Source organism: Anas platyrhynchos, chromosome 7 (genome assembly GCF_047663525.1).
Source record: "Anas platyrhynchos isolate ZD024472 breed Pekin duck chromosome 7, IASCAAS_PekinDuck_T2T, whole genome shotgun sequence".
In the NCBI taxonomy this organism is placed as follows: Eukaryota; Metazoa; Chordata; class Aves; order Anseriformes; family Anatidae; genus Anas; species Anas platyrhynchos.
In genome coordinates, this window is record NC_092593.1 from 10,487,096 (window position 1) to 10,499,419 (window position 12,324).

General features: G+C 41.2%; 1 protein-coding gene across 20 annotated transcripts in view; it reads right to left on the bottom strand.

The window, feature by feature from the left end:
- Positions 1–12,324, bottom strand: part of NCKAP5 (NCK associated protein 5) — a 435,119-nt gene that overhangs the window by 241,279 nt on the left and 181,516 nt on the right. For all 20 annotated transcript variants that reach the window (XM_072040698.1, XM_072040699.1, XM_038182175.2 and 17 more), the window contains one exon: positions 6,555–6,628. In XM_072040698.1, the coding sequence (XP_071896799.1) occupies positions 6,555–6,628 (74 nt within the window). The remainder of the gene's footprint in view (positions 1–6,554; positions 6,629–12,324) is intronic.

Below are 12,324 nucleotides of genomic sequence, written 5' to 3' on the forward strand. Positions count from 1 at the left end.
CACACACAATTTTACACGTGGAGCTGTGTGATTTTTAAACACGGCTGAGATAAACTGGAGATAAACAGCTAATTGCTATTCATTTCTTGCAGTCGGGTGTTTTGATCTGTTGCTTGGATTCACAGCACAGAGCAGGGCGGCACTTTCGGACTGGAGCACGGCCACGTGCCCGTGCTGGAGCAGGGTGCTGGGCTGGGTCAGACAGCAGCAGCCCCGAGCATCCCGTTTCTTCCTGACCTACAGAGCCACCAAGGTAATATGTGTATCTGCATACACAAAAGAGTTCATTTTTATAGAAATGTAAAACAAACAGAGAGCCGTGCCAAGATTATACATTTCATTTCCCAGCATACAAATGAGGATCTAATTTACTCTGGGCCGTTCATGCATTTTGCTTTTAACAAACATCCATATGTCAAATAGACCTTCTGCATACTTCCCCGCTGGAGGTTTTTTTTTTTCCTTTTTCCTTTCAACTTGGTAGGGAACATTTGTGATCCTTATTCTACCAAATATATCTAAAGAATATATTTTGCTCAAGGCCTTCTATTTTTTTTTTAATTTAAGAGAAACAAATCAATTCCTGGTTCAGGCAGTCTTGCTATTAAGACGAGCATACATCTATGCAAAAATAACCCAGTCCCTAATTAATTACAGAATGTTATTAACATTTTAACTCTGGTTAATTTATTTAATTTCATAAACATGATCACACCGAGTTACTTTTTAAAGAACGTTTTTCCATCCTTTTGTCTGCAGCCTTACTATTCGGGTAGTTTATCATAGGTATGGAGATACTTGCTCACACCATGATGATTTTATATTCGGATGGTTCCAGATCCTTTCTGTAATGACCTCAGGAACTGAGGCTTGACGCTTCACCCCCGACTCCCGCGGCACTGATGGGCAGTGTTAATGGCAGTTTTCTCCGATTAAAGAAAATGGGCTGAGATGCATTCTTCAGAATTAATACATTTAATGAATTTATTATACCGAAACCATCCCAAGTCCTGTTTCTCATATAGCACAGCACATCAATTTGTCCTTATTTTAAGCCATCTTAGTAAATAGTCCACGAAAGCAGGCCCAGTTGGTGTTACAATGACTTGCTGTCAGAGCAGATTTACTTATTGATCAGGCAGATTGCCCATAAAGTGACTATTAACTTTAATCAGTTGTGGACAAATGTGTTATTTGACTGATTCCTGCACCTGATAAAATCTTTTGAACAGGTGTAAACTTTAGTAAGGCATCTATCTATTTGACTTGATATTTGTTCAAAAGGCAGTGATCAGTCTTGATCTGAACAGGGAGTTAAATTATGCTCCCTTACACACACAGTTTTCCTTGCAACTTGCAACAAGTGCTCTAGCTTCCAGCCAACCTTTTCCCTTTGTTAGGTTAGTATTTAGAGGGGACTGAGGCGCTACATAAGGTTCACATGTGATCTTTAACCTACCACCTCTTACTTTTCTAGGATCCTATTAGAAATATGATTTGCATGGCTAAATGGCAATCACAGTAAAATGGCTGCTTTTCTATGTCCCAGTTATTCACATTACTCTCATCCAGCTCAGTCATGGAAAAGTATCTTTACCAGCCATGGGGTGACACAGGCATTGTAGCAGGGATTCAAAGGAAGCGAGTCTTTTTCATTCACTGCTCATACAATGGCAGTGCTTTCTGTGACCTGGTAGCTACACACACACTGCTCACTGAACCATCCAAATTTACACTTGTCTAAAGAAAAGCACATTTGGCCAAAAATCAGATACATTATTAATTGGTAGTCTCCTAATGTGCATATTCAAACACTAATCTGTGGTGGAAATGCAGCCTTATGTATTTCACAGCCATATAATGTGTGATTTATTTTATTTTTAAACATTAAAGGCACAAATCAGAAGCCCCAGCTTCAGAGAGACAAATACATGATATTGTAATTTTAGTTGGAAACATCTGAGTAATTGTGATGACTGAATGACTTCAAAGTGCCAAACTAAATTGTGCTCTGCCCCTGCCAGCCTCACCTCCTAACTCGAAGGATTTCCTGAAAGAAATACATCAGTGTTTGAGGGAACTTCACGAATTTAACATCATGCTAATTTCTCCAGTGTTCTAGGGATGTGACAAAATCAAAACTAACCAACAACCACCCAAAACGCCGACAAAGAGATGATAGGTAGGTGCTAATGGGTAATAGCACAAAACACCTTTCCTGGCTTTATCCACTGGCAAGATGGTGGGATAAGGCAGGGGACTGAATACCAAGAAGCAAAGGGGAAGGAAACCTCTCGCTCTTACAAATCAAACCAACCAAACCAATCCCAGCTGGTCAAGGGCTACAACAGCATTTTGGCAAGATTCTGCATGCAGTCTGTAACTCAGGCTAGCATCATAGACCAGAGGCAATATTTGTTATTAAGAATCTTCCAGAAAGGGTTAAACCAGGGTTGCAGCCCCAGTATCTGGCTGCTTTGACCTTAGTTCCACTCAGACCAAGTTACTAAGCCCCTGACGAGAAAAAGATATTTGTGCAGAGCATGACCTTATGGAGCTGGGGTAGCATTTGGGTTTTTTTCATAGCCTTCATTACTGTAATATCATACATTGGGTTTTCATTTGTTTGCCATGCAACTTATTCCCCCAAGATTAGTCCTTTTCTAGTCAAGCAGTTTAAAGCTAATCACAGTTGTTATTTTAATCTGTGCTTACCATTAAGAATTCTTGCAGAGCTATTTTGCTTGTTAGCAATTATGGTCTCCCAATGGAAGTTTGTGATTACAGCAAAAGCAACCTGTTTAATGCTTGGCACCTCTTTAGTATACAGGCATTAAACCCAGGAGCATAGAAGCACGCTAATGCTGGAGATGAAAGTAGAGCAAATCTATTTAGTAAACTCTGTTTTTAAAACACGAAATCGGTGAGATGCCATCTGGTCCTCGCAAATTTTGTGGTGCTCCCCCTCTGTGTTTTTCCTTCCTTTTACAAGGTAATAAGGTGTTGTTGCTCCGTGGTTTGTTTTATGATTGTCATGTCTGAAAAGCAGCCATGCTTTATATGCAGTATATCCTAACGCTTTCACCAAGACAGACTGAAGGTTTGGTCCCGGTTCCAGGAGCACTAATAATAAAATTCCCCTGAACGTCCTTAAGAACAGGACCTGACCCTTGCATATTTCGATGTGCTGAAATTCTTCCTTCTGTTAAGGGAAGTAGTAATTGCTGTCATTGACCTTAATGTCAAGAATAAAAAATTATGATCTATTGTCAAGGTCAATTAGCAAAGACTGTAGGAGCAAATTTCTGCCTCTCACATTGTTTCTTCATGTGATTTTGCCCTAAAGGATGCTACAGAGTAATACAGGTCAGCCGAATTAGAACGAGCATTAAATGAGTATGTGAGAAATGCCACTGCAGGAGCTCCCCTCGCCCATGACCCCTTTCTGTCCTATTTAAAGTTATTTCCAGGCACGATAGGGCAGAGAAATCTAAAGTAAAGCAGTGCTCTAGCTCAAGCTCACACACTGATACATGTTATTCATGTAACTCCACTGATAAATGTTGGCAAGGGGAGTTGAATTTGCCTCACATCAAATAAGTTTATTTTGTTCTAACAAGCTAGAGAAATGGGGGGAGCCACTGACCATTCAAGCATGCTGCCATATTCATCATTCTTCAGATGAAAATAATTATTGGAAGATCCTCAGTGCCAGAAAAGCTTAAGAAAGCCCACGTGTCCATGTGCTAGTGGGGTAACTCTGCTCGTTGCGAAGGTCTTTAAGAACAGGAACTCCAAAGCTGGGCTAAAGGCCTGCTTTAGCAGAAAGCTATAAAACGTGAGCTAACCACAGCCAGATCTCCGGGGACTGCAATTACAGCAATAAATGTTTGACAGCAGATGCTTAAGCCATGTATAAACAGTAGTCCTCTAAAATGAAAAGAAATTTTTGCCCCCGCATGTCTTTTAGGGTCCCATTGTACATGTGGAAATGTAAAGGAAATGTAAAATTGATATGCGCACCATGACATCGGCTTTAGTCTCCTCGGTCTTAGCCCGGCTGCTATAAATCTGTCCGGCTGTAAGCAACACTGAAGGAGCTAAGCGCTGAGGATTTGTGTCTGCCCTTTTTATTAGCTCGCCTAGAGTAAAGTAGGGGTTATCGGTCAGTGTCAGGTTCAGCGCCCAGTGACCCACCAGGTTAAAACTGTGGTAGTCACAAATCAAGAGCATAATGAAGTCTGAGAAGAGGTCCATGCTGATTTATTAGGACATCTGTCTGCCTGTAGACAGTCTAGTCCTGCCCTTGCGTTGTGTGAGCTATTAGCATAATCCTCACATGAAACATATTACAGATTTAAAAGAGAGAAATGAAGTGTTCAAAGACGGCTGGCAAACCAGAAGGGTTTACCTTCTAGGGCTCATTTTAAGTCTTAACCTTTTGTGCCAACACACCATAAAAATAACATTAAACATAAATTAACATTAAAACCAAAAATTAGTCTTGAGTTTTCCAAAAACACTGAATTTTCAGCCCACATCTGAATGTCTGTTCATAATAAAATGAAGTCACTCTCTGACACTTTTCAGACTTTTTCATCTCTTCATTTTTTTACTTTTCATTTATATTTAACCACTGCATTGTCTTCTGCACTTACTACCTTCATTCAGACAAACACAATTTCCCAGATACTGTGATCTTAAAAGTAAAGTTATGGGTTTTATATCAATTATTTTGACTATTTCTGTATTTTTTTAAGCAGAAATTACACACAAACTTTCAGAGTTTTCCCTATAAAAAGATGAAGCCCATATCTCAAATGCCGTATGCTTTAAATGCTGTAACACTACTTTCGTATCCTTCAGGACAGGAAGTTTGTGAGATGCATGCTAACTAGTACTGTGATGTGCAAAGCTACTTCTTCTGTGCATGAGAGGCATTCAACTGAAAAATCAGACAGATCATTACGTCTCCCCTTGATCAGAACTAAGGAGAATCAGGTTTTAGTCTACAAAGACTAAATTAATCTATAAAGATTAATTTACAGTTGAATATGTATTAATAGAGATTGTCATCTCTTCTGTGCCTTTAGAAAAAAAAAGTTAAATCAAATATTGCATTTAAAAATATAGGAATTGAGAATGTTGAATTAGTTTCATCACTGGTATTATTCCATTTCCTCTGTATTAAAAGTTATTCCAGATATGAATCTAGCTATTAACTATAAAAATATGAGATACTGAGCAGTTAAAACTGAGATACTGCATACTTAAGTAAATATAAGTACAAGGAAATTCTGCGAAGTGCTGTCATACAGATCTCTTTATACCAACTTGATAACAACTCTATATATAATAAAATTCTGGAAGAATTAATTTAAAAGTGATCAAGAGATAATTAACTCATTAAGAGCAAGAGACTTCTGTGGCTTTCCAAGATTAGGTAGTTTCTCAGCTATCTTTATCATTTTACACCAGAACAGCCCTGAAATACAGCTGGAGAGCAGTACTGCAGAAATACCTAAAAAATCTTCAGTATTTGCACCAATGTGTCACAGTTAGAGATGTCACTTGATAAATTTTGTGAAGATGCAAACAATACACAAAAGTTTGTCCTATCCAATGAAGACATCAACAGTAAAACAGCAGCAAAACTACTGAAGTAAATTATGTAATAAAGTGGTTGTTGTAAAGAGGAAACTGTGTCTGCAATGAGGGAAGCACCTTTTTGCAAGAGAGCGGACAACCTACCCCTGTGAGTAAATGACATTTACTAGATCAGACAAATGCCCAGAGATTTGCAGGGCCCTATAGCCATCATACCAGAGGAACACAAATTTTGAGGAGATCTTCAGAAGTGCTGGTGCAGTTATCACATTTGCTGAGTAGAAATGACCGCTAGTTTTACATTAGCATGTGGAAATTCACAGAATCACAGAATTTCTAGGTTGGAAGAGACCTCAAGATCATCGAGTCCAACCTCTAACCTAACACTAACAGTCCCCACTAAAACATATCCCTAAGCTCTACATCTAAACGTCTAAATTGCTGCTTTGCTTAAATCAGAGTTAAATCTGGGCAACCTGCACTGAGCAATATGAACATAGGAGAAAGAGAAAATTCTGGACTATCAAAAGTACTGCAAAAATTTTAAATCTTGTTTATTTCAGTTTTGAAACTCTCAAATTCTGTTACGCTATCTAAAATGCTGTTATGCTGGGTTTTGTGCCAAAACGCTTATACTCAAGAATATCAAAGCATTTATTAAATTCAGTCCAGTTAAAAGAATTTGAAATAGAGTTAGCATCCACTGCTTTGAAAATAGGACGGGAAAACTGTGCATGTATTTAACTGCCCTGAGTATCAAAGTTCAACTGGTGTGTGATGCCTTACTGAGTTATTTCATTTAGGTAAGATTCGGTAAGGACAGTCCGCAAAGCACTAAAAGTGCAGAAACTCAATACCCAACCATTTATTTGAAATCAAGAACTATGGAGTGGAGTATTTCTTCCAACAGAACAACATAAATAAAGATGTATATCTATTGTACTTGCCTCCATAAATTCCAGCGTTGTTCCTCCAGCTGAGTCACTAGATGCTCTATGTATTTGTTTGAGTCCATATATTCCTAAAAGAAAAAAGAGCAGAAGTTATTTCTTCAATGTTCAAAGCATTTGTAAATGTTTGAGTGAAAGACACAGTGATAGTTTGTGGAGTCCACCTTCATTTTGCACCCAAGGTTATCCCACATACATACAAGTCCCAGTGATGAAAAATCTAGATTAAAATCAAATTTCTATTCATTCCAAATGAGTAAGGTAGTAGCCCAACACACTCCTCAGTGATTATGCGAGGGGAAGATGAAAGGCAGTGAGGATCTGCAAGCAGCTCAAATGAATTAGAGTACATATAAATACGTATCCATATTCTAAGCCCAGAATTATATACCTTGGATTTGGACTGAAAAATAACTTTTCATCAGTGTTTTGGTGCTGTCATTATTTTGGTGTACATTTTGTTTACTTCAGGTATATATCAAAGCGAGCTGAATATTTGACTCAAATATTTATTTCGTGCCTGGTATGAAAAATATTATACTATGTACCCTATTTGAAAATGGAGCTATAATTCAACTCCTATATCATTTCCCAGTTCAACTTTTGCAGATGCTCTAACTTGCAATATCAGCTATATGAAAGATACTGTATTTGTGTCTAGACCAAACTTCTGATAAATAATCATGATCAGATGAACAATTTGTACTTTTTAAATTGAAGCCTATTTTTTAAACTCAATGTAAAGAGATGATCATCAGAGAAATATTTCAGTAATAGAAATACACCACTTAATTTCCAGGAAGAAGGCAACTTGAGTGCTATATATATAAAAATATTTCAGAATGAGCCCACAGAATAACGTGTCATATAGCATGATATATTCATATGACATTGGTAACAATACAGCAACATTACTATAATTCTGAAAACCTATCAGTAGTAACGTAACTCTCTTGAAATAGCTCAAAAACATATATATGTTTCCAACCTCATACTTCAGCAAATAACAAGTACCGGAGTGCTATCCGGGAAAGAATCCATCTACAGCTCCTGGAGACAAAAGTTCCAGTTTTATAGCTCCGATTTTATAGCTTTGGACTTATCACAAAACCACTTTGTGGGGTTCCTGTTTGTATTAGGGGTTGTTTCACTCGTATTATTATTTATTCTGTGTACAAATATGTTTTTTCATTACAAAGCAGCTGGTTCTTCTTAGCCATTTATCTTTATAATCAGGAATATGAGACAGCCACCGCAGGGACAGTACATCATCATGTCTTCTCAGGCTGGAGATAAATGTTAGCTGATTCTAATGATCATAATTTATATAGAAATGTACATTTTCATTTCTTGGGACTGAAACTGCTCTAAGTGATTGGGTAATAGTACGAGGCAGTCATACAATATTTCTTGAAATCTCATTAAACTTTTAATACTCTGTATAAAGTAGCGAAAGACGTAAGATACATACAATCAATGGCAAATATTTTCCTGTGCATATACACAAGCACACTCAGTGGGTGCCCATCGTTGCTGAGCGGTACAGCTCTGCCCCGAGGCAGAAGATAGCTGGGCCAAGGTAGTGTGGGGCTTGTGCCATCCCTTGCAGGAGCTGTGCCTGCACCTTTGGGTGCCAGTGGGTGCTACCAGTGGTGGAGGATCCTCCACACCATGTTTCTGCCCACAGGCTGGTCTGACTGAGAAGGATCCTCCCCAAAGGTACCCAGCAATATTTCCTGGCATGAGCAGGAGTTTTCTGAAGAAAGCAAGAGCAGGACCTTGCTCCCAGGGAGTTGTGCGATGCATCTGCTGCCGTTTGCTACAAGGCTGCCTTGCTTGAAAACCTCCGCGTATTGTGAAACTTTGCATTAAACTCCGTGCTTGCCCTAAGCTTGAATTTTAATCTAACCGCTGTAGGTAGACATATTTTGTAATGTTGCTCTCAGAAAACACTCAAAATGTAAATACTGGGAAATGCCATGAACTTCATAACACAGCCTTTATACCAGTGCTGTTAGACCAGACACTGGCTCGAGCACGGGCTGTGGCTCTCCCTGTTAATCAGCTGAGCTGTGTTTCACACGGAGTACACCACGTAAAGTAGGCAGCAAGCTTCTTCTAAGCCAAAACAAGTCAAGCCATTCTGTAACACACACACATCACAGTTTAGAAAAATTATGCCATACATATGTATAATGATGGTTAGTTGCAGAACCAAGTTCTTTAGAATAGGCTTTTTTTTCTTATTATTTTTTACTACATTGTACCTATTGTAAATTATTATTAATACCTTTATATTTTTAATGTAATATTAAACAATATTCCTGATTTATTCATCAGTGCACTTTGCCCCACAGGCAAGGATAGGATCAGCAGTTTTCTTCTGCATAATTCTATCATGATAATATAAAAAACTCATTCTGAAGCAATTTTCTGAAAAATATGGTGAAGAAAATGAAGACAATGGGGAAAAAGAAAGCCATGTGTTTATACTGTATGATTCCTGCCCTCATATCAGGTTTTTCCTGTGGCAAATCAGGAATATTCTATTTCTCTTTGAAGACCTGCAGCTCAGAAGTATGTACGCTGTCAATCTGCAAAAGTGTAAAAAAATCAGTCGTGATTTGATGTAAATACCACGATTGGAAGCACCTTCGTTCTTCTGCACCTCTCTAGCACCTTAATGTGCCAGCTGTGTCCAAAGCGAGCCATCTGCTTAAGGCCAGGTCTCTGTTCCCAAGGCCAGGTTTCTGTGCTTTTCTGTTATCAGCCATCCCAATAAGCCAAATTCTGCAAATTCTGGACCAGAAGCCAGTATTATCATTTTGTCTACATGAAGCATGCAGTGCTTTGAGATTTTAAGCAACTTGGTGGTTTAAAATAACTTGGCATGTTCAATTAAAACAAAAATCTGGAAAAAGAAGCCATAGTACCCACACTTTTTCACAAAGTCTGCAGCTTAGTAAAGTACCAACACTTTTCAGTTCCCAACAGATCACATCGAGAGAGGAATTACAAATGTTTTGAGGCTTCCTCGGAGCAATGTTGTGTGCATGCTTGCACCGTGTAGGGTTTGGGCAGCACGGTTGACTCAAATATGCAAAATTACACAAAGCGTCATTTTCTGGTACAAGCACCTGACTTTAGGAGTTTGCATTATTGAAAGAAGGATCCTAGAGACCCAAATGTAGTTAAGAAAAATACCTCTTCCATATGAAAACAGAAACAAATCCCATAACGGAGCAGGGATAAGAACCACTGAGGGAGACAAAACCTGTACTTTTACTAGTTACTGATAAAACAGCCCCACCAAATGGTGGAGAAGGCCTGGGGAGCACAGTGGTGCCAGGTTTGCACAAGAAGTGTGCACGTTCCTAACAAAGCCTGAGGGGTGGGAGGGCTGAGTGCTCAGCACCTGGGAACAGGCAGGTCTCTGTAAGGGCAAGACAACGTTTCCAAAGCTGTCTGAAGCTGGAGAGTCCACACACAGGCCTGTTGTGAATCTGCTGGTATCACACGGTGACTCTGCAGGCCGCGGAACCAGTCTGCCTGTTCTCATGGGTAACTAGTGACAGGACCAGAGGGAATGGCCTCAAGTTGTGCCACGGGAGGTTCAGGTTGGACATGAGGAGACATTTCTGCTCAGAAAGAGCGGTCAGACATTGGGATGGGTTGCCCAGGGAGGTGGTGGAGTCACTGTGCCTGGGGGTGTTCAAGGAGAGGTTGGACGTGGTGCTTGGGGACATGGTTAGTGGGTGACATTGGTGTTAGAGGGGTGGTCGGATCAGATGATCTTGGAGGCCTTTTCCAGCCCTAATGGTTCTGTGATTCTGTGATCCCTGCCACACTGGAGCAGAGCAAGGCCCCATGCTGCGCCCACTCCCACCTCCGGCGGCTGCCCCAGCCTGCAGGACCAGCAGGAGGCCTGGCCTCAAGTCTTTTCTCTTATATCCCTCAAATCAAAAGGGGGGAAACCCGCCCCCTATCTTCCCAGTGGCAAAACAAAGTTGGTAGCTTTCCAGCCAGGATTTCACCGCTCCATCTCTCCTCCTGTGATGGCACATAACTGTGCCGTTTTAAGGCAAAAACCTTCTGTAATGTGCTTAACTAGGGTAGGAAATCTTCCTAGCAGCTGCGTAGATTCAGGCTTCCAGGAGGAGCTGGGATGCAAATGTCACTTAACGGCTCATCTAATTTAGAAAAATTTAGAGAGAATCAGAGAATCGCTTTACCGAAATTGTCACTGCACTGAGCTGAGGCACGAGCCTACCTACTTAGGCTTTTTGACAGGACTAAATATCAAGCTTTGTGATGCTTTAATTACTTTTTTTTTTTTCCCCCTTCTTTGTTAGCTGGACAAAAGGCAGGAAAGTCTGCTGGTCAGGAAGAAAGGGAAGAGAAAGGAAATGAAGCGCCTCCACAGAGGCCTGGGATGCACCGCTCGGTATTTGGGTTGGTTCGGTGGGTATTTGTTCTGGCATCTGCGTGCTGTTGTGCTGGGCAGGGGATCAACAATTATGCAGCACCCGGAGCATTTTCCCATCCACTGCTACAGAGCAAACCCAGGGGCAACCTCAGGCTCCTAACACTGGGTTCCCTCGCTGGAAGGTTACAAATTCAGGCTAAGGAAATAACGCGTATTCTCTGCCTCTCGTAAGGAACTTGCACAGCTTGGTATCAAAGAGAGTTTAATGAGCTTAGCAATATGTGAAAAGGATTAAGGATACAGTCGCTGATCCAGCAAATCACTTGATTACATACTTAATTCAATAGGGCCACTTGTGCTCAAAGTTCAGGGTGTGCCCACGAGCAGTGGGCAGTGGGTGGTAGGAAGTCCTGCTGTGGGGCTGAGGCACCCAAGTCTGGATCTGGCCCCTCGATGCTTACCCCTAAACCCACACGTGTGTGGGGACAAGGCAGCTGCCCCATCTGCCACCTCTCTCCTGCTCTGAAGCAGCTCCCAGAGTACACCCTGGACACACAGCTGAGGTGCCCGAGTTGCAGAAAATGGGGAAATTTGGATAGTTTGGGCCAGCACTCATCCTCCTGCAGGGCTGGGAGGTAAATGTCACAGAGCCCCAAATGTCCCGTTCTCCTTTTGGCTCATCTAACACTGCTCCCGATGGGGTTGGGACACTGAGCTCGCAGCCCTCATGCCACAGCGCCCAGTTCCTCCTCTGATATTTGCATCTGAAACCAGACAGGAAAACACCAGTGTGGGTTCAGGCTTCACAAGGGAAGGCGTTTGTTATCCAGGGGGTTGAGAAAAACAGGGAGTGAACACGGCAGTAAAAGCACAGACAAGTTGCTGCGAGCGTCTGGAGCCGGCCGGCCCTGGGGACACGGAGCTGCCTTGGGGAGCCCCGGTCGTCTGCCCCAACGGGGGAAGTCGTGTTTTCACAGGGAAAGGTTATTAGCAATCAAACAACAACAAAGCTGTCTGCAGCCCAAAGCAGACTGTTGCAATTAGGAAATGATGTTAGCAAAGCACAGAGTGGATGCGACTGACCTGCGAGGGGGAGACGGGAGCTGTTGCACCAATGCGGAGACACAAGTCAGCTTTGAAGGATCTTGGAAGGGTGCCCTGGGGTAAGGCTTTAGATCTAGGGAGGGTGCCTTCAGAGAATATTGTACATTTTGTAAAATATTTATTTTTGTTATCATCCTGCCGCATAGACCTTTGATGGAAAAGAGGCTTTTTTTCCAGCAGCCCGAGAGGATATATATACATATTCTTGTCTGGACTGTGTTTTTCACATGTCTGAAA